Source organism: Callorhinus ursinus, unplaced genomic scaffold, assembly GCF_003265705.2.
Source record: "Callorhinus ursinus isolate GAN/ISIS: 27379988/994484 unplaced genomic scaffold, GSC_fseal_2.0 scaffold36, whole genome shotgun sequence".
Classification (NCBI taxonomy): Eukaryota; Metazoa; Chordata; class Mammalia; order Carnivora; family Otariidae; genus Callorhinus; species Callorhinus ursinus.
In genome coordinates this window covers 11,618,109-11,641,025 of record NW_027397098.1, presented here as the reverse complement: position 1 = coordinate 11,641,025, position 22,917 = coordinate 11,618,109, and the positions used below count along the sequence as shown (strand labels likewise).

Genomic DNA, 22,917 nt, shown 5'->3' with positions numbered 1-22,917 from the left:
GGCTGACTTTCTTTTTCATCTTTTTGTCGGCTTCCCGTTGGGCTGTGGCCTCCCTGTTCATGTAGACCTTATTGGCAATCTCTATTAGCTGGGTGATGTTCATCCCGGCAAAATCCTTAGTTTCTGAAGTTTTTTTTTTTTTTCTGATGTCTGGGGCGGCCTGAGCGACGAAGAAGGTGTTTACCATCTGTTGGCTTTCCTGTGCCTCAGGGTCAAATGGAGTATATATCCTGTAGGCTTCACACAGTCTTTTGTAGTAGTCCCTGGGGGACTCCCTGGTTGTTGAGTAACCGAGGATACCTTAGTCATGTTCATGGGTTTCTTAGCTCCTTCCCAGATTCCCCGCCTCCTGGTACCGGTGGATGTGGGTCTGTCCCTCGGTTGTGGTGAAGTCCCACGCTGGGCGCTCTTCGGGTGCGGCTGTGTTGGCCCAGGCAGCAGGGTCGATGACTCCCGCTGGTGCGTGCTTTTCCAGGTACTGCCGTGCACCTTTCATTATTCTCCTCCTTTCCTCTGTGTTAAACAGGGTGCAGAGTAACTGTTGGCAGTCTTCCCAGGTTGGCCGATGAGTCTGGAAGAGGGATTCTACGAGGTCTGCCATGGCCTGTGGTTTCTCAGAGTCGTCCTCGGGATCTCCAGCTAAGATTTGTTGGAGACGGGGGCTTTTGCTGATTTTCTTTAGGTCAGTTGGATGAGGCAATTAAGACCCTGGGGGGAAGGGTCTGAGCAATTCCTAGCCAGAAGTCAATGTACAGAAACTGGTCAGGGTGTCCTGGTTCTCCTGTTAGGACTCGCCATACTCAATGAATCGTTGGGACATCCAATGTCCCTTCTGAAGGCCACCTGACATCAAAGGTGGGCCGTTCCAATTCACATAGGGTTCTCAACTTGCCAGGGTTCTTCCTGACTCCATAGTCTCCCGAAAACCCCTTTCCCTGAACTTTGGGGCTGGTAAGCTGTGTGGAGTCTCCAGGTGATGTTGAGAGATTTGGTCAAGACCAGTACAATATCTGCCACAGATGCAGGTCCACTGTCACTATGGATTGTTGATGGCAGGCTGAACCAGGGCACGATCTCCCACAAGAGGACTTTAGCTACTTCCTGGCTTTGCTCCATCCTGGTTGGGAAGGCTTCAACCCACCCAGAGTATGTGCATACTATTACTAGGAGATATCTGAACCCCCTGCTCGGCTGCACATCAGTGAAGTCTACCTCTAGATCTTCGAAGGGGGTTGCTCCCATCCTTTGGACACCTGGTGGGGGCTATGGTGCAGACTGAGGATTATTTTTAGCACGTGTTCATTGCTTGGCATAGTGCTGGCAGCTGACTGATGTCCACCATCCCTTTCCAGTCAGGGTGGCTCCCTCAGCCATGGCCCATTCCTTTTCCTTTTTAGTGTAACTGGGTGGAGGGACTTCTTCCGGGGGTACCAGGGCCATGGTGAGGGAAGGGGCTCTGTCCATGTCCTCACTGGCTTCGGTCTTGGCTGCCTCATCTGCCAGACGATTTCCCCGTGCTATGGGGTCATCTCCTTTCTGGTGTCCCTTACAGTGCAGGATTGCTACTTCCTTGGGAAGCCAGATGGCTTCAAGGAGTCTCAGTATCTCCTCCTTGTTCTTGATAGCTTTTCCTGCGGCGGTTAGGAGGCCCCTTTCCTTATAGGTAGCAAAGGCGAACTGTTTCGAGGGTGACCCGCAGGTTTTGACAGAGGAGCCCTTGGTGTTGTGCTAGCCGAGAGTTGGGAAGGAAGCGGTGTCCCTGTGCATTAAGTTCTTGCCCCAGGGTAAGTTTGTCCGCCTCCTTGATGAGTAGGACTGTGGCTGCCAGCACCCTGAGGCACGGCGGCCAACCCACTGCCACGGGGTCCAGCTTCTTTGACAGGTAAGCAACTGGCCGTTGCCAGGGTCCAACAGTCTGGGTGATTACCCCGAGCACAATTTTTTCCTTTTCAGTCCAAGCCGGGAGTTCTCGATCTGGTCTCCCTAAGAGATCACAGAGGGGTCTTGCTATTGCCGAGAACCCAGGGATCCAGAAGTGGCGGAATCCTGCAGCCCCTGGAATTCTCGTAGGCCTCTTTTTGTCTGGGGCCGTGGCAGGGAGATGATGATCCTTTCCCTCTCCGGCCCTACTTCTCTTTTCCCTTGGGTGAGGGGAAAACCAAGGTATCGGCTTCCATGAAGCTCGGTATCCTGAGTCTGACAGTTTTTCCTGAGCCACTTAGGTGCCCCTGGGAGTTGCTTTTTAAACAAAAGCTTCTGAGATATTCCCCCCCATCCCACCCATTTTGATTCAGTGGGTTTGCAGAGGCCGGAGAGTATTACACCCAGTGCTCATCAATGCGTGCCCTCCGTAATACCCATCACCTGGTGGCCCCATCGCCTAAAGAGTTGCCTTTTTAACAAGGTCCTCCCAGGTGACTCTTATAAACGAGGTTTGGAAACAATGTCTAAGCCTTGCTGTTCAGAGTGCGGCCTGGGGACCAGCACGATCTGTATCGCCTGGGCTATCTTATTTAAATCGACAATGTCAGCCCTACCCCAGACAGACAACCGGAATCTGCCTTTGAACAGTGTGATCTGACCTCTTCTCTGTTTTCATTTTAGTAGGGTTCCTCCCCTGACTTCCTTGCCCCAGTCCTCTCCAGAAGAGCCAGTGTCCCCTGCCTCTCCCTACCTGAGACCTGTCCCATTCCTGAGGGATGCTCGTCCCAACCTCCCACCACCCAGAGACGACAGGGAAAGGTGTTCTGTGAAGCTAAAGAACCTAAACAGCTGGAGATTTCACCTTGTTAGAGAAGGCCGACTTGCCTCCCAGGTCCTCCGACCTCCGCAAACTCCAGACCCCCAGGCCTGTCTCATGAGCTCAATTTTGGTTGCTCCGCTTTGTCTCCGAGTGTTCTGAAGTATTTCACACGTGACTGGGCTTAGGCAATTTGGCCAGACCTTCCCTGTGTGCAGTGGCACAGAGACAGATGGGGGGGGGGTGCCTCCTGAGGTGAGGAGACCAATCAGATGCCCATCTGGCCGTGTCCTAAAGGAGCTTAGGTGAGGCTTAGCCGAAGCGGTCTCAGTGTTGTGACTTATGATCGGAAACTATTCCGATGCCGCCGTAGACTGTACGCCGTTCACCACGGAATCACAGACGGGCCCACTCAGACTCCGTAGGCTTCTGGGGACCTTAAGGGTGCCCGCCTGTGGAGTCACAGAATCAGTCCACTTGAGGAAGCCAGGTCGGACTGCACATTCACTCACACATTCACACTCCAGAAGTTATTACATTCCCTCCCTGGGAATCCCTACCTGGGAGACCTCTAAGAGGTCTCTGGGAGGTGACCAGGCTCCCCTTCCACCCCAGTGGGGGTGGGCCTGTCTGGATCCTGGGTCTCCAGGTCTTACCAGCATCTGACGTCGGGACCAGGTCCTCACCTGCCAAATCTCCTCGAGTCCGTAGGGAACAGGAGAGCGGGGCTGGCCCGAGGTTACCAGGACAGAAGACTGCCGAAAATTAGGCAGGGCGCGCCTTCTCCGTTATGATCCCTCATACCATCACCGCCCCGTTGTCCCCAAACCAGTGGCAACAATGGGCCAGCGCGGTTGGGTTTCCCCATCAAGGAACCAAATGTTACGGAACCTAGACAGGATTGCCTCATGGAAGAACCAAGCAGCACTCTGAGATCTCGGAGGATAGGAGGTTTATTTAGCCAGCGGGCTCAGAGGAGAGTGGTGTCCAAAGGTCTGAGCCCCGAGCACAAACAAAGGGGGGCAATTTATACACATCTACTTCCGCATACTTGGCACTTTTGGTGCATGCGCAAAGCGGGGCAGGGAGAAGATCCCGGAAGAGCCCCTGGGCGAGGACTGGGACTCTCTCGCTGGTTCGGTCGGCCATCTTAGGACACAGAGTTTCCTTGTCATGTCCACTTGTCTCTCCAATTTTGGGGTCTTCCATTTGTCCTGTGATGTCAATTTTCTGTTGGATCTAAGAGCTGTGGAATTTTAGTTTATCTTTTTGCTTGTTACGAGGACAAGAGTAATGAGTTCCAAGTTTGTAACCTGTGAGTCCAGACACCAGAAGTCCAGCTTTTTCTATATTATTAAAATTTGGCCCTCCTCTGTGAACACTTCTGAACTCATCAGACAATGTACTTGACTCTTTGCATCTTCTCCTTATCTGTTTACTGCCTGAAGCAGGCCTAGGGAGTTTTCCTGGCTGCCTTCATCATATACACTGATCTTCCCAGGGGAGCACCTTTAAAAGATGGATTTCAATAAACTAACCAAAAAACATAAATGTCCAATGAGACATTATAGAAAATAAGAGAGATACAATCTCAGCCAATGTAAAGAATTCGATCCCAATTATTATGTGCTATGTCTTAAAGACTTAAGGTTATGCCATAGTCCTACAAATGTGAACTAACATTTGAGAACAAACATGGCCTCTAATTTGAAAGGATGAGTCATTTTAGAAAATACTGTGGCTTGCACAGCTTGTTGGTCAGGTCCCAGCTGAAGAGCATGGCTTTAGAAAGCCCAGTAGTTATGACAGAAAAATGTGGTTATGAGAAGCAGCAGCAGATGAGATATCGGTGCTGGAAAGTATACCCGTGTCTTGAACAACTGTCTGTCTCAAAGTTCTTTCATTGTCCCTGCTGGGTCCATGACTGTCCCAAATTTTAACAAAGTGGTCTGACATAAAAATCTGGTTCCTTAGGGTGACATGATTAAATTTGTATTCTTAAATATTATAGAAGGTACAGAGCACCTGTGTGGCTCAGTCAGTTAAGCGTCTTCCTTCAGCTCAGATCATGATCCCAGGCTCCTGGGGTCAAGCCTCACATCGAGCCCTGCATTGGGCTCCCTGCTCAGTGGGGAGTTTGCTTCTCCCTCTCCCTCTGCCCCTCCCCCTGCTCAAGCACTCTCTTCTCTCTCTCTCAAATAAATAAATAAATAAATCTTTAAAATATAAATATTATAGAAAGTAATGTATATTTTTGTAAAAGACGTTCCTAAAAGTTAATATAGTCTTAAAAATTATAGAAAATAAATGTACATTTTTTTGTAAAAGCTGTTCCTAAAAATTAACACTTGCTGGAAGCGGTGTGCTATTTTGCATGCACGTATTTTCAAATGGTGTTTTAAAATTCAGGAGAACCGGAGTTACTAAATGTATTAGCCATATAAATTACTGGCTTTATCGAAAATATTTAATGGCTTAGGAATAGTTTGCACTTCGTATTTGCAAGTGTGCCTTATTTTGTGTTTGAAATGTTTAAAGGGATCAAGTATATCAAATTAATATTTGTTGGACCTAAGAAAATTAGGTAAATGTGGAATTAATATGCATGGTATTAAAACCACAGGGCATCATGGAACCACGTAGGTTAGGCCCCAAGTCAGTAAACCAAGACTTACTACCTTACCTAACTGCAGTTTCAACCCCTAAGGAATGTGACCTCTAATTGGTCAATGTGGAAACTCCCTGGTCACCAGGAGATTTACTGATAGACCCTTCCATTCCCTTTAGAAGGGCGACCTTGCCTAAAACAATGGGTTCTTCACCATTAATTTCCTTTTTTCTGCTCCCTCTCTACATTTAAAAGCTCTTGCTTTTCCGCATCTTGATGGAGCTCCTTTCTGTTTGCTAGACGGGATGCTGCCTGATTCATGAATCGTTTAATAAAGCCAGTTAGATCTTTAAAATGCACTCTGTTACATTTTTGTTCCTTAGCAAGGGCAACTTGAACCGTGAGTGGTTCCCTCAACCTCCCGCCCCACTACCCCCAGCAAGTCACCATTGTTACCTGGATGGACGTGACAATCAAGCCCTGCCAGCTCTAGCTTTTTGGCAAAAGACTGTGGAGAGCTGCCCTTTTTCTGCAGGATAGAAGTATCAAAAGAGGCATTTGCCACCATTTCCCAAGCAGATGTGTGCTCACCTCCTTCCTCAGCCTTCTGTCCATCTGAGTCCCACGCATCCTTTGGGGCTGGTTCCCCTCCCGCGCCCTGGGCTGCCGGGCTCACAGGAGGTATCTCATTCCCTCTGCTCTGTGCATTGCTGGAAGGAGCCCAGGGGCGGCTGGCCATCCAGTGTGCCCCTGTCCAGACCGAATGCCACGCGTCTCCCTGTTCCTGGAAGGGCCTAAGGGGTACTGACTGAGGAGTATCTGCCAACTGCTACTTCCTGGAGGCTGAAAACTACCCACCCCACCCCAGGAACATCTGTGACACTATGCCATCTTATTATCCCTTCTTCCTTACCCCAAACCCAAACTGGGCAAAACAATTTGGGGCTCTAATGAGTTAGAAGGAAACAAAACACACAAGACAGAGGGCTGGAGGAGCTAAGAGTCTTTAAGGAAAACAATTCTTTCATATTTACCGAAAGGGCCAAAGGTTTAACGCCCTCCCCTCCTCCCCTCTGGGTTTTGCTCTGAGTGTGCACTAAACAGCATGGACTGACCCTGCGCTCACCAACATCTGAGATGTTCCCACACCGCTCACCACACACAGGGCTTCAGGTAGAAGTCGAAGGATCCTGTGTTAATATTCATTAGAAGTGGAAATGTTTAGAGTGGCCAGCAGCACGCAAATGGGAAAGAACAATGTGTCATACTGGTTCAATGACTCTGTCTCTCTCAAATAAATAAACAAAAATCTCAAAAAAAGTAAAAGTTAAACATTTTATTACCTAGCTGGTTGTGAAGTCTGCCTTTCTGTCTCTCACAAACATGACTTTATAATCAGTGTGGTTTGTAAAAAAATAATTAAATTATTCAAATCATATTCCCTGCCCAGAACTGAATACACAGGACACACGAGAGTCAAATATTCAAATACATTTCTCACCTGAGCTACATCCATCAGTGAAGCAATGGCAGACAGCCTGTCCAAATACTCAGTGGAAGAAGAGGCTGATTCTGCCTTGTTTTGAATAGGACAAGTCCAGCCACTTGCTTGGCACTCATACATACTTTAGCGTGATATGTGTTACTGATAGCAATTTCACTTCCCATTTTTAAAATTCATTAATTATTTATTAACTGCCCACCATATGCAACATATCAGAAATGGAAAGGATGTCACATAAAAATCAGGCCCCATGTCCAAAGGGCTTACTGTAAAGTAAGGAGATCTTTATACAGAGTAGTGACCCAGAATAAAATGTGATAGAAAAATGATTGCTTATTATTGAAAAATCTACTTTTTTTGTAAGAATTACCGATTGATCACCATCCTCTCTCTCTTTGCATTATATCCTTATCTTTGTCTTCATTCATCTCTATATTAATAAAATATTAGCAAAAATATTTGCCAACTTCTGAGTGTCAATGTGCCATTAAGCTAAGTCCTTTCCAGACGTTATTGCATTTATTACTAAACAGGCGGCTATTTTAGGATTGCCTTATAAATAACGAGGATCAGTGAACTATCTGCAAGAGTTAGGATAGAATAGTATTAGAATTTCTTTTTTTTTTTAAAGATTTTATTTATTTATTTGAGAGAGAGAGAATGAGAGATAGAGAGCACGAGAGGGAAGAGGGTCAGAGGGAGAAGCAGACTCCCCGCTGAGCAGGGAGCCCGATGCGGGACTCGATCCCGGGACTCCAGGATCATGACCTGAGCCAGAGGCAGTCGCTTAACCAACTGAGCCACCCAGGCGCCCTAGTATTAGAATTTCTAATAGAATAAAATAGGTAGAACTTCTGATTACGGCTTTAATGAAGATAAAGAAGTAAGTTCAGTGTCCTGGACTAGAAACCCCCCGAAAGAGAACACATGTAGCTTTGGAGGGGCTCTATCACAGAGGGCCCAGGTTGGACATTGCCCTACTAATCAGGTGACCAGCCAGAATCTTCCAGCCTCCCAGGGCTCCCTGGAGAAACTGGCTGATCTGTAGGGGTGTTTGCTTGACCAGTCTGGCTTTAAAGGAACTGGTGTGGATTCCAACTTTCCCCAGCTGTATACAATCAGGCTGAACGGGAGGACTGTCAAGAGATCTGAGGATTTCCTAGTCCCATAGGAGAGAGCTAAGAGAGGGGCACGAGGAAGGGAGAAGGGAGGAAGTAGGAACGCAGGAATGAAAGAAGGAAATAGCCGAAGGCCTCTCTGAGTCATAAGTAAGTAATGCAGGTGTGCCACAAATAAATAATTGATTTTAGTTTCTCCTCACTCACTCCCTAGGTGAGAACTGTCAGTGTACAGAGAACAGCAAATGCTTGCCCAACAAAGGGTATATTGACATGGTTTAAAAAATAAATAAAATTATGTGGCTAGCAGTATTTGTCTCTAGAAAGTGACCTGTTTCCTTTAATGAATTCCCCGAAGTGGGACTGGGTAAAGTTGCACTCTGGGTGAACAAAAACAATGCACTTGAACTTGACAGACATATAGTAGGAGGGTGCAGACCAAAGGTCAGAAAAGCACTAATTTGGAAAATTGGAAGCTGTATAGACAGAAGGATAAGAGAGGTAGGGTGTAGAGAGGGTGTGAGGCACTGCTATTGGCCTGGGGGCATTTGGGGAGAAAGAACAGAGATATTTAAAGAGATATTTATGAAATGGTAAGTATGGTATTTGATGAAATCCACAACCCGTGGAATTTCAAGTAAAATCGACTTCACTCACTAGTGTGTCATGAAGTGCATTCCATTGGAAGAACAAAATGTGTCCCAAATGTGACCTCAAGATAAGTGAAGGAGAAATCCAAGGCTCTTTGGGGGACCACCGCATCTTCTGCATAATTTTTTAGTTTAATATTACCCAATACCATTGTCAAACCCTTCCAATTCACTGGGGCTCATGCTCTCGAAGGATGACTCAGCAATTTTTGCAGATTCCAAACTGCCAGCAAGGTGCATGGTGCAGGGGAGTCGTCAAGAGAAAGTTGTTAACTTCGATGTCTATTTTGGTTAGGATACAACCAGGTCAAAAAAACAGCCTCCCATTGGCTTAAACCCCACGGAAATGCGTTACCTTCCTAACAAGAAGTCCAGAGGCAAGGCAAGCGCTGGGTGTCATCCGTGGGGGGTCCAGGTCCCCTTCTGATATTCTGAGCTCTTCCTTCCTCTGGGCATCGGCATCATCCTTGAGCTGGGTGCAGCCAGCACAGCAGATCCAGACATCAAGGGGCAACAGGACACAGCCAGCAGCAGGAGAGGGGCCACCTGCCTTACGAAGTGGGAACAAGTCCTTAAAAGCCCCCCAACACAGTTCCTCTCCCTTGTCATTGGCCAGTCCTCTTCCCAAAGTGATTACATGTCAAAGGAATCGGAATTAACAAGAGTCACCTAAATCAATCATTTGAAGTAAAATGGGTATTAGGAAGGCAAAGTGAGAATGTAATCATGTTATCAGAGGTTTCCAACCTTGGCCTCACTTGGAACTGCATATTGAGCTTTCACAACATACTGACACCAAGGCTTTACTACAGAGCAGATGATTAAGAATCTCTGGTGGGGTTGGAGTCTCAGCTTTAGATAAAATAAAAGCAGAGGAATTGTCTTGGTTGTAGGCACACTTGCCTTGTATGATTGATACAAGGCCTGATGAAGACAGGAACAAGCCAAGAGGTAAATCTGTTTGAAGCAGAAATGTAGAGAGAATGCGTGACACCTGATAAATTTCACCTTAATGTATCCCTTTAGCCTAATTTGAATATGTTAACTCCAATGGGAGCTGAAGGATGGAAAGGGGAGAGTCTCACTGGCTGCCCCTGTGATGACTCAGAACTTGACGGACGGAGGTACAGGAGAAGCCACAGTAGGAGAAGGGACTGGTGTGGACCATGTCAGCGTGAGGGTTTCACAGATGCTGCCATGGGGGTAGTTACCTAGTGTGGTCGCAGTACAAGGAGAGACTCCCTGGAGTTGAGAACATCAAAAAACTGAGAAGCTTGTGTTATCTGCAAGAACAAGGATGAGGTCAACACACCCTGGGAAGGAATTATAAACTAAGAGAACAAAGGGAGTATTGCCAAAAAATGGGTGAGATAATGGGGTCAAGATGATGCCAACCTTAAAAGAACAGTTGTTTTTTGTTTGTTTTTTATTAATGTTGCTTTCCACTTGATATCTGGGACGAAAGTCTAGAGCTTCAGTACTTGGCAGCTGGTGATATACTTATTCTATTGGAAGGATTAGGAAACTATGGCTTAGTTGCCTCAAATTAACCACAGAGGTAGTGCAGTAGACTGAATAATGGCCTCAGAAATGTCCATGCCCCAATCCCTGAAGCCTGTGAGTATGCCACCTTGTGTGGCAAAAAGAACTTTTCAAATGTGGTTAAGGATCATGAGATGAGAGGATTCTCCTGGAATATCTGGGGAGGCCGAATGTAATCACAAAGTCCGTGTAAGTGGGACCAGGGAGGGTTGCCATCAAAAGTGCGGACAGAAGCATAGATAAGAGATTGGAAGATGCTATGCAGCTGGCTTTGAAGATGGAGGAAGAGCCCGAAAGACAAGGGAAGAAGGTATCTTCAAGAAGCTAGAGAAGGCAAGGAAATAGATTCTCCCCTACAGCCTCAAGAAGGAATGAAGGCACACAGACACTTTGACTTTAGTCCATTGAACCCAATTTTGAACTTCTGAACTCCAGAAGTGTGAGACAATACATATATGTTGTTTCATGTCACCGAGCTTGTGATTTGTTATAGCAGCAACAGGAAACTGATACAGACATCATTCGCAATTCTACCCCTCTCCTGGGTCATCAATGTTCGCTCTTTTTTTTTTATGTATATCTTCATAGTATTATGAAGATCTTTTTTTTAAATAATTTTTTATTGTTATGTTAATCACCATACATTACATCATTAGTTTTTGATGTAGTGTTCCATGATTCATTGTTTGTGTGTAACACCCAGTGCCCCACGCAGAATGTGCCCTCTTTAATACCCATCACCAGGCTAACCCATCCCCCCACCCCCCTTCCCTCTAGAACCCTCAGTTTGTTTTTCAGAGTCTATCATCTCTAATGGTTCGTCTCCCCCTCTGACTTACTCCCCTTCATTCTTCCCCTATCTTCTTCTTCTTTTTTTTTCCTTAACATATATTGCATTATTTGTTTCAGAAGTACAGATCTGTGATCAACAGTCTTGCACAATTCACAGTGCTCACCATAGCACATACCCTCCCCAATGTCTATCACCCAGCCACCCCATGCCTCCCACCCCCCACCACTCCAGCATCCCTCAGTTTGTTTCCTGAGATTAAGAATTCCTCATATCAGTGAGGTCATATGATACATGTCTTTCTCTGATTGACTTATTTCGCTCAGCATAACACCCTCCAGTTCCATCCACGTTGTTGCAAATGGCAAGATCTCATTCCTTTTGATGGCTGCATAATATCCCATTGTGTATATATACCACTTCTTCTTTATCCATTCATCTGTCGATGGACATCTTGGCTCTTTCCACAGTTTGGCTATTGTGGACATTGCTGCTCTAAACATTGGGGTGCACATACCCCTTCAGATCCCTACATGTGTATCTTTGTGGTAAATACCCAGTAGTGCAATTGCTGGATTGTATGGTAGCCCTATTTTCAACTGTTTGAGGAACCTCCATACTGTTTTCCAGAGGGGTTGCACCAGCTTGCATTCCCACCAACAGCGTAGGAGGGTTCCCCTTTCTCCACATCCCCGCCAACATCTGTCATTTCCTGACTTGTTCATTTTAGCCATTCTGACGGGTGTGAGGTGGTATCTCATTGAGGTTTTCATTTGGAGTTCCCTGATGCCAAGCGATGTTGAGCACTTTTTCATGTGTCTGTTGGCCATTTCGATCCCTTCTTTGGAAAAATGTCTGTTCATGTCTTCTGCCCATTTCTTGATTGGATTCTTTGTTCTTTGGGTGTTGAGTTTGATTAAGTTCTTTATAGATTTTGGATACTAGCCCTTTATCTGATATGTCATTTGCATATATTTTCTCCCATTCTGTCGGTTGTCTTTTGGTTTTGTGGACTGTTTCTTTTGCTGTGCAAAAGCTTTTTTATCTTGATGAAATCCCAATAGTTCATTTTTGCCCTGGCTTCCCTTGCCTTTGGCGATGTTTCTGGGAAGAAGTTGCTGTGGCTGAGGTAGAGGAGGTTGCTGCCTGTGTTCTCCTTTAGGATTTTGATGGACTCCTGTCTCACGTTTAGGTCTTTCAACCATTTGGAGTCTATTTTTGTGTGTGGTGCAAGCAAGTGGTCCAGTTTCATTCTTCTGCATGTGGCTGTCCAATTTTCCCAACACCATTTGTTGAACAGACTGTCTTTTTTCCATTGGATATTCTTTCCTGCTTTGTCAAAGATGAGTTGACCATAGAGTTGAGGGTCCATTTCTGGGCTCTCTATTCAGTTCCGTTGATCTATGTGTCTGTTTTTGTGCCAGTACCATACCGTCTTGATGATGACAGCTTTGTAATAGAGCCGGAAGTCCGGAATTGTGATGCCGCCAGCTTTGCTTTTCTTTTTCAATATTCCTCTGGCTATCCGGGGTCTCTTTTGGTTCCATACAAACTTTAGGATTATTTGTTCCATTTCTTTGAAAAAGGTGGATGGTATTTTGATGGGGATTGCATTGAATGTATAGATTGCTCTAGGTAGCACTGACATCTTCACAATGTTTGTTCTTCCAATCCATGAGCATGGAACGTTTTTCCATTTCTTTGTGTTTCCTCAATTTCTTTCATGAGTATTTGATAGTTTTCTGAGTACAGATCCTTTTCCTCTTTGGTTAAATTTATTCCTAGGTATCTTATGGTTTTGGGTGCAATTGTAATTGGGATCGACTCCTTGATTTGTTTCTCTTCTGTCTTGTTGTTGGTGTATAGGAATGCCACTGATTTCTGTGCATTGCTTTTATAGCCTGCTACTTGACTGAATTCCTGTATGAGTTCTAGCAGTTTTGGGGTGGAGTCTTTTGGGTTTTCCACATACAGTATCATATCATCTGCAAAGAGTGAGAGTTTGACTTCCTCTTTGCCGATTTGGATGCCTTTGATTTCTTTTTGTTGTCTGATTGCTGTGGCTAGGACTTCTACTACTATGTTGAATAGCAGTGGTGAGAGTGGACATCCCTGCCGCGTTCCTGACCTTAGGGGAAAAGCTCTCAGCTTTTCCCCATTGAGAATGATATTCGCTGTAGGTTTTTCATAGATGGCTTTTATGATATTGAGGTATGTACCCTCTATCCCTATACTCTGAAGAGTTTTGATCGAGAAAGGATGCTGTACTTTGTCAAATGCTTTTTCTGCCTCTATTGAGAGGATCATATGATTCTTGTTCTTTCTTTTGTTAATGTACTGTATCACGTTGATTGATTTGTGGATGTTGAACCAGCCTTGCAGCCCAGGGATAAATCCCACTTGGTCATGGTGAATAATCCTTTTAATGTACTGTTGGATCCTATTGGCTAGTATTTTGGTGAGAATTTTTGCATCCATGTTCATCAAGGATATTGGTCTGTAATTCTCCTTTTTGATGGGGTCTTTGTTTGGTTTTGGGATCAAGGTAATGCTGGCCTCATAAAATGAGTTTGGAAGTTTTCCTTCCATTTCTATTTTTTGGAACAGTTTCAGGAGAATAGGTATTAATTCTTCTTTAAATGTCTGATAGAATTCCCCTGGGTAGCCATCTGGCACGGGGCTTTTGTTTGTTGGGAGATTTTTGATGACTGCTTCAATTTCCTTAGTGGTTATAGGTCTGTTCAGGTTTTCTATTTCTTCCTGGTTCAATTTTGGTACTTGATACATCTCTAGGAATGCACCCATTTCTTCCAGGTTATCTAATTTGCTGGCATAGAGTGGCTCATAATATGTTCTTAGAATTGTTTGTATTTCTTTGGTGTTGGTTGTGATCTCTCCTCTTTCACTCATGATTTTGTTGATTTGGGTCATTTCTCTTTTCTTTTTGATAAGTCTGGCCAGGGGTTTATCAATCGTGTTAATTCTTTCAAAGAACCACCTCCTAGTTTTGTGGATCTCTTCTACTGTTCTTTTGGTTTCTAGTTCATTGATTTCTGCTCTGATCTTTATGATTTCTCTTCTCCTGCTGGGTTTAGGCTTTATTTGCTGTTCTTTCTCCAGCTCCTTTAGGTGTAGGGTTAGGTCGTGTATTTGAGACCTTTCTTGTTTCTTGAGAAAGGCTTGTATTGCTATATACTTTCCTCTCAGGACTGCCTTTGCTGTATCCCAAAGATTTTGAACAGTTGTGTTTTCATGTTCATTGGTTTCCATGAATTTTTTTAATTCTTCTTTAATTTCCTGGTTGACCCATTCATTCTTTAGTAGGATGCTCTTTAGCCTCCATGTATTTGAGTTCTTTCCGACTTTCCTCTTGTGATTGAGTTCTAGTTTCAAAGCATTGTGGTCTGAAAATATGCAGGCAATGATCCCAATCTTTTGGTACCAGTTGAGACCTGATTTGTGACCTAGGATGTGATCAATTCTGGAGAATGTTCCATGGGCGCTAGAGAAGAATGTGTATTCTGTTGCTTTGGGATGGAATGTTCTGAATATGTCTGTAAAGTCCATTTGGTCCAGTGTTTCATTTAAAGTCTTTATTTCCTTGTTGATCTTTTGCTTAGATGATCTGTCCATTTCAGTGAGGGGGGTGTTAAAGTCCCCCACTATTATTGCATTGTTGTCAATGTGTTTCTTTGCTTTTGTTATTAATTGCCTTAGATAATTGGCTGCTCCCATGTTAGGGGCATAGATATTTACAATTGTTAGATCTTCTTGTTGGATAGACCCTTTAAGTAGGATATAGTGTCCTTCTTCATCTCTTATTACAGTCTTCGTTTTCAAATCTAATTTGTCTGATATAAGGATTCCCACCCCAGCTTTCTTTTGGTATCCATTAGCATGGTGAATGGTTTTCCACCCCCTCACTTTCAATGTGGGGGTGTCTTTGGGTCTAAAATGAGTCTCTTGCAGACAGCATATTGATGGGTCTTGTTTTTTAATCCAATCTGATAGCCTGTGTCTTTTGATTGGGGCATTCAGCCCATTGACATTCAGGGTAACTATTGAAAGGTATGAATTTAGTGCCATTGTATTGCTTGTAAGGTGACTGTTACTGTATATTGTCTGTGTTCCTTTCTGATCTATGCTGCTTTTAGGATCTCTTTTTGCTTAGAGGATCTCTTTCAATATTTCTTGTAGGTCTGGTTTTGTGTTTGCAAGTTCCTTTAGTTTTTGTTTGTCCTGGAAGCTTTTTATCTCTCCTTCTGTTTTCAATGATAGCCTAGTTGGATATAGTATTCTTGGCTGCATATTTTTCTTGTTTAGTGCTCTGAAGATATCATGCCAGTCCTTTCTGGCCTGCCAGGTCTCTGTGGATAGGTCTGTTGCCAATCTAATGTTTCTACCATTGTAGGTTACATATCTCTTCTCCCGAGCTGCTTTCAGGATTTTCTCTTTGTCTCTGAGACTCGTAAGTTTTACTAGTAGATGTCGGGGTGTTGACCTATTTTTATTGATTTTGAGAGGGGTTCTCTGTGCCTCCTGGATTTTGATGCCTGTTTCCTTCCCCACATTAGGGAAGTTCTCTGCTATTATTTGCTCCAATATACCTTCTGCCCCTCTCTCTCTTTCTTCTTCTTCTGGGATCCCAATTATTCTAATGTTGTTTCGTCTTATCGTATCGCTTATCTCTCAAATTCTGCCCTCGTGATCCTGTAGTTGTTTCTCTCTCTTTTTCTCAGCCTCTTTATTTTCCATCATTTGATCTTCTATATCGCTGATTCTGTCTTCTGCCTCATTTATCCTAGCACTTAGTGCCCCCATTTTTGATTGCACCTCATTAATAGCCTTTTTGATTTCGACTTGGTTAGATTTTAGTTCTTTTATTTCTCCAGAAAGGGTTTCTCTAATAACTTCCACACTTTTTTCAAGCCCAGCTAGTATCTTTAAAGTCATGATTCTGAACTCTAGGTCCGACATCGTACTAACGTCAGTATTGAGTAGGTCCCTGGCAGACGGTACTACCTCTTGTTCTTTTTGCTGAGGTGATTTTTTTCGTCTTGTCATTTTGTCCAGAGGAGAACAGATGAATGAGAGAACAGAATGCTAACAGGTTAACAACGTCTCCAGCAAATATACTCTATACAAATCAGAAAAGACCTGAAACCAGGGGACGAGAAAGGGAAAGAAAGAAGAGGGAAAAAAAAGGAAAAAGAAAAAGATAAAAACAAACAAAAACAGAACAAAACAAAAAAAAACAGAATATGATCAAATATGATCAGGCTAGTGCATAGATCAGTGCCACACACTAGCTTTTGGGCATATTTTGGTCTGTTAGAAGAAAGTGCCTGCTAAAATTTTAAAGGAAGAAAGACTTATATATGTACAAAATAAGGGTTGATAAAATGAAGGGATGGCAGATGACTGTAAAGATGAAAATTATAAAAGATTTTATAAAAGGAATTGATAAGATAAGAAGTTGTTTTTAAAAAGAAAGAAGAAGATTTAAAAAGAAAAAGAAAAAAGAAAAAAAAGAAAAAAAAAGGAGAGAATGTGATCAGGCAGAAGAATAGAACAAAGCCATACACTAGTGACTTAGGGTATATTTTGATCTGTTAGAAGAAATTGAATCTCAAAATTTTAAAGAGAGAACAACTTATATATATATGCCAAAAATAAGGGTAACTACTATGAAGGGATAAAAATATGACTCTAAAAATGAAAAAGGAAAAGGTTTTTTTTAAAAAAGGGATTGATAAGATGTTGTTTGAAAAAGGGAAAAAGAAAAATTAAAAAAACAGTTAAAAAAATTAACTTTGAAAAACTAATGAATTATGGTAAAAAAGCCATGAATTCTATGTGCAGTATTCCCCTAGCGCTGGAGTTCTCCCGTTCTCCTTGATCGGTAAACTTGGCCTTGGCTTGCTGGCTGTTCATGCTGATCTTCTGGGGGAGGGGCCTGTTGTCGTGGTTCCCAAATGTCTCTGCCGGAGGCGGAATTGCCCCGCCCTTGTCATCCGGGCTAAGCAAGCTGCTGCGGTTTGCTCTCAGGAGCTTTTGTTCCCTGCAAGCTCTCGGTACAGCTTTGGAGGACCAGGGTGAAAATGGTGGCCTCCCAATCTCCACTCGGAGGAGTTGAGAACTTGGGGCCCCGCTCCTCAGTGCACCCCCAGAGAAAAGCAGTCACTCCCGTCTCCCCGGTCTCCAGCTGCACTCCGTGCTCACCCGGCCTGTGACCGAGCGTTTCTATCTCTGGCACCTGACCCCGTGTGGAGTCTCCAAACCCAGCAGATCCCTGCAATGCACTCCCGCGCCGCTCCTCCCTGGGGAGGAAGGGGAGTCTCCCCGGATCTGCCGCTTGTGGGGTCCCTGCTGGAGGAGCCGTGGCCCGACTGGGCCGTGGATCACAGTTTATGGCCACCCCGAGCTGAGAGCCCGCGCCTCGGCTCCGTCTCTGCAGCCGGCTTCCCCGCTCCCATCCCTGGGAGCTCTGCCGCACTCAGGCACCCCCGGTCTTTCTGTGACCCCGAGGGTCCTGAGACCACACTGTCCCGCGAGGGTTCCACCCCCCGCTTAGCCACTGGAGCGACGTCCCTCCGCGGAGCCGGCTTCTAAAAGGTCCGATTTTGTGCTGCGCGGCTCTAGCACTTGCCAGAAGCGGCCGACGGAGGCCCCCTCCCCCGCCGTCTCTCCTCCCGAATATTGCCTCGGATTCACTTCTCCGCACGTTCTACCTTCCAGTAAGTGGTCGCTTCTCTGTTGAGAGAGTTGTTGCTACTCTCCTCTTCGATCTCCTGTTGAGTTCGTAGGGGTTCAGAATGGTTTGATCCCTATTCAGCTGAATTCCTGAGAGCAGACGAAATCCAGGTCTCCTGCTCCTCTGCCATCTTGCTCCGCCCCACGGGCCAACGTTCGCTCTTTACTAGATTGTTCCTAAGAGCATCGTTCTCCCTGCTCAGCGGGGAGTCTGCTTCTCCCTCTCCCTCTGCGCCTCTGCCTGCTTGTGCACATTCTCTCTCTTTCTCAAATACATAAATAAAATCTTAAAACAAAACAAAACAAAACTGCTCTTGACCTTGTTAAGGTCAATTGCCAAATCCAGTGGTCCATTTTCAGTCTTTGTCTTCCTTACTCTGTTAGTAGCATCTGACTCTTCTTGAAACTGTTCCTTCTTTGCTTCCAGAACAGAAAAATGTCCTCCATTTCCCTCCTACCTCACTGGCCCGTCCTTCTCAGCCTCCTTTCCTGTCTCCTCCACTTTTTTCCCCACACACCTCGTAACAACGGGATCCCTCAGGTGCTTCTCTTGACACTCACTCACACCATCTGATCTCTGACCAGCTCCTTCCATGGCTTTAAGTGGCAACTCTATTCTGATGAATCCCGAATACATATCTTTGGTCTAGACCTCTCCCTTAACTGTAGACTTGTGTGTTCGACTGTCTGTGTGGCTTCTGCACTTGGATACCTAATAGGTATCTCAAACACACGTCTCAAATTGAGCTCACCATCTTCCCACAAATATCTGCCCCTCCTACATCATCTTCCTCTGAGAAAGTAGCAACTCCTTCCTCCCAGTTCCTTAACTGCAAATGTCTGGAGTCGACTTTGATTGTTTTCTTTCCCTTCACCATACGTCCAGTGTGTTAGACAGCCTTGTCGACTCAGCCCATAAAATATATCCCACTCTAACAACTTCTGATCACATTTACTGCTCACATTATGGTCTAAGCCAACATTATCTCTTAATTTTTACATGGAGCCCTGAAACAGGCTTCTCTTCCTCCTCGATGTGAACACCCAGGTGATCCTCTTAAAATGTGTCCGCACAAGAGCCTCTCTGCTCAGAACCCACAGTATCTTTTTCCATTTCTCTTAGAACCAAAGTCCTTTCAAAGCCTGGGTGACATACCCCCTCTCTGTTGGCCATCAGGACCTCATCTTCTACTTCTATCTCCTTTGCTCACTAAACTTCATGTACACCAGCCCACTTGTTGTCGCTTAAATAGTACAGGAACACTCTTTCTTCTTGGCCTTAGCATTTTCTGGTCCACGTCCAGGAATACTCTCCCACATTCCCATCAAGTTCACTCTCTTGCCTTAATTTTTGCTCAAGAGTCACCTTCTCAGTGGAATCTTTTCTAACCGTATTATAAGAGCGTCAAACGCTCTCCCTCTCCACCACTACAATTCTCCTTCCCTGCTTCATTTTTCTTCAAATCACTGTCAAGAACCATCAAGGATGGGTTTGTAAGCTAACAAATTAGCTTGCCCTGGTTTCATGGACGCTAGTAGAAAAAGGACAGCTTATGACTCACAGTAAAAGCTTAGCTAAAGTAACAGCATCTTTTCCAGCTTTGTTGAAATACCGCTGACATATAACATTGTGTAAGCGTAAGGTTTACAATATGAGGATTTGATGTATGTATATATTGCAAAAAATGTATACCACTGTAAAGTTTGTTTTGCTGGTTCCTTGAGCCCCCATTTCCACAGGGTGAAGTGAAGGGGACCAGGTGATACCTAAACACACAGTGGGTTGAATTATGGGAGAAAAATCTTGAGTCTAGGGAACCTGGATCAGGTACAGTAGGCATTAAACGTCCCTGCCCCTTCTCTGGAGGGAAACATTTGCTTTATATTACTAGGCTGGGGCCTTCCATTTCTCTGGTGGGGGCCATGATCTCTATATCCTAAGGCCGTTTGCTGTATGAACTTCTTGAAAAAAAAAAAAAAAAGTGTGGAATGAAGGGTAGCCAGTGCCCCTGCTTCTGAGGAGTACAGAAATGTGAGAGACTGCGCAGAATTCTCTCCCATTTACCCGTTTCTAACAACTAAACATCCCTTATTTCACTGATGAAATTCTTCCTCCACTAGACTACAAACTCAAGACAGTTCCCATTTTAATTTCATTCTCATCTGTTTTATTTACTGATAAAACAATGTCTAGCAAACAAAGGATGATCAATAAGTTGTGCTGCGTGAATAAACAGATGAAAGTCAAAATTCACAAGAACGAATCACGATGCCAAAACACAGGCAAGATGATAGAGAAATTAATTACTGAGATGCACTGCTTTACCATAAGCCAAATATACTACTGGAATTTTTAATAATATATTTTTAAAAATTATTTATTTATTTATTTGACAGAGAGAGAGAGAGCGAGCGAGAGCAGGAACACAAGCAGGGGGAGTAGGAGAGGGAGAAGCAGGCTTCCCGCCGAGCAGGGAGCCCAATGCAGGGCTCGATCCCAGGACCCTGGGATCATGACCTGAGCTGAAGGCAGATGCTTAACGACTGAGCCACCCAGATGCCCCTTTAGTAATATTTTAATATCTTGGAAAAAGACTTATGCTAACTAAAAAAAATTATACAGTGTGTATGTTGAAGATTATTTCAATTTTGTAAATAAACACATACACGTATAGAAAAATCACGAAGGAAAATGTACCAAAAGTTAAGTATTTTTATTTTTTTTATTTATTTTAAAGCTAAGTGTTTTTAAATGGGCTAATTATAGGTTATCTGTATTCTCTATCCTTTATCTTCCCAAATTTTCTGTAATTTTTATGTAAAAAAAAAAATACCCGCCAAGGAAAAAATGTACATTTGCCTTTGTGGGCCACACTCCTACATAAAAATATTAACATTACATTTTACAATTGTGTTAGGATAAATAGAATCCAGGCTGGACTCATTATTATGTAGTCATTATTAATGGAATCCTTTTTTCTCCTGATTTTAAAAAGATTTAAAGACGAAGCATTTCCTTAGGCCCCCCCAGAAGTAGAGTGGACCGTGGGCACTGTGCCTTCTGTGTCTAACGGGTCAGTCGGCCTCGAGTGGAGGTACGCCAGGCACAAGACTAGGGCAGGAAAGTAGTGAATTCCCGATGGTGCAAACGTTAGCAGTTGTACTCCCGGTGTTCTGGGGCCCTGCTCACACTGCCGTCAGGTCAGACTCTGAGCTCCGGAGTAAACCTCCAGTCTGCGGTCTACAGGAAGCTCCAGTTTCACTGCTATGTGGAAATCGGAACTTCGTTCCTGATTTAGGGGAGTCTAGTTCCTCTGTGGACCTCCACACCATAGAACACAACCAACGACCCGTGAAATACAACGTACACATCACTTACAATAGTAGTTGGAAATATCGGAAATTTCTGTTGAGGCCTTCAGTTGCTTTCATGTCTTCTGGAGTCAATTCAAAGTCAAAAACCTGAAAGGAAGGAAAGAAATAGACTGACCTCTCTCCAACGCAGCTGGCTTCTACCTGGGAGCTTCAGTTCTTTCCAGCTGGGCAGGGGGGTGGGACGGGGGTGCACTGGGAGGGGGGCAATCCCTGCCATCAGCTCCTAGGGGTGCTGGCCCGAGTTCACCTCCCACCCCATTCTTCTCCACCCCCTCTCTGCTGCTCCACTCCACAAAAGGCTCATAACACACAACCCGAAATCTTTCTAAGTGAATTGCTTGCAACCAGAAAAGAAAAAAAAACAATCCTTTTTGTCCAACCGAAGGGTCAGTTGGACAATCTGGACAAAATCAACCAAACTCTAATGAGGCTTTTCCTTCCCCAGCGTCACCTACAATTTGACACAAGCTTGAGCTTAAGCAAGCACTGGAAGGAAGAGCAGCTCCCCTGTAAAGCCCTCTTCAAGAATCTGCTGACTTCAGAAAAAGGCATTTCCTGATCAACGGTTCAGTCAACCACCTGCTCATTCCAGCCCCAAACACCATTCTCTTCCTAGTCGTGTTTGCTCTTCCCTGTAAGAGAAAAACCTTTCTGATTGATCTCCGAGACACTTAGGGATCGATCTTACATCCAGACAGTTCTCCCTTTTGAATAAAGTCTCTCTTACCTACGTTCAGATTTTTTATTTGAAGATACATAGCACCTAATTGAGAGGGAATTAATAGCAAAGCAGACAGATCTTCGGTAAGAAATATTAAAGCAGGAAGCTCATTATTTCATCCAGGGGATGATTTCACAGAAGACTCGGTGCCTCTACCTCTCCACCTATCTATCTATCAATCAGCTATCTATCTATCAGCTATCAATCAGCGATCTATCAATCAGCTATCTATCAGCTATCTATCAATCAGCTATCTATCTATCAGCTCTCTATCTGTCATCTATCATCTCTCTATCCATCTATCATTCATCTTACAAATATACTCCAGAAGTGATATGTTGTCATGGGGATATGTATTAATATATTGAGTTGAATTGAAAAATAAAATGGGATCTTTTTCTGATTGGTTTAACAATGAGATTAGATTTACCCATTGGATATTTCCATAAATTGAATGAACTAAACCTATGGCTTCAAGGTTTTGGAGCAAATGCTTTATAAATAATATGCTCCACAATATCATCTCGTGCAAATACTGTACTCAGGATGAAATTTTCGTTGTCATTAGGACGGGCTGGGGCTCCCACAGTTTTTCACAATTCACCGGAGTTCACAACAAAGTAAGGTGAAGACTACTGACTGTTCTGAGGCACCAGGAGATACACGAGAGAGGGTTTAGGGCAACAGTACTCATTCATTTGTTAATTTGGCCAGTCCATAAACGTATACCTAGCTTCCTACCTGCCGGGAGCTCTGCTGGGGACAAGGTGTTATAAGATGACCCAGAGAGGGTCATGACATTTAGGGTCTCACAGCCTGGAGAGCACACTGACATATAAGCAATTTGAGTTTAATAAGGAAAAACCCACACAGCCATGCCAAGTGCTATGGTGGTCAAACTGCTGATGGTTTAACAGAGCAGCTAATCCTACTTGGGTTTGATATTGAAATACACATTGGAGTTCATCAGGTAGAGAAGGTAAAAGAGAGGAACTAGGGTCTTAAAAGTTCTTTACTGCATGGAAGGCCTCCTGTAAGGAGGATAGAAGTAAAATGTGCTCAGGATCCCAAAACTAGGAAAAGGTAAAGCCAGAACTAAAGACCATAGAGCCTAGG

The 22,917-nt window shown here is 44.3% G+C and overlaps 1 protein-coding gene across 1 annotated transcript in view; it reads right to left on the bottom strand.

Moving 5' to 3' along the window:
- LOC112810106 (aldo-keto reductase family 1 member C15-like) overlaps nt 1-22,917 on the bottom strand; it is a 39,598-nt gene that overhangs the window by 3,898 nt on the left and 12,783 nt on the right. The window contains 1 exon segment of the mRNA XM_025853590.2: nt 21,085-21,167. Within this exon segment, the coding sequence (XP_025709375.2) occupies nt 21,085-21,167 (83 nt within the window).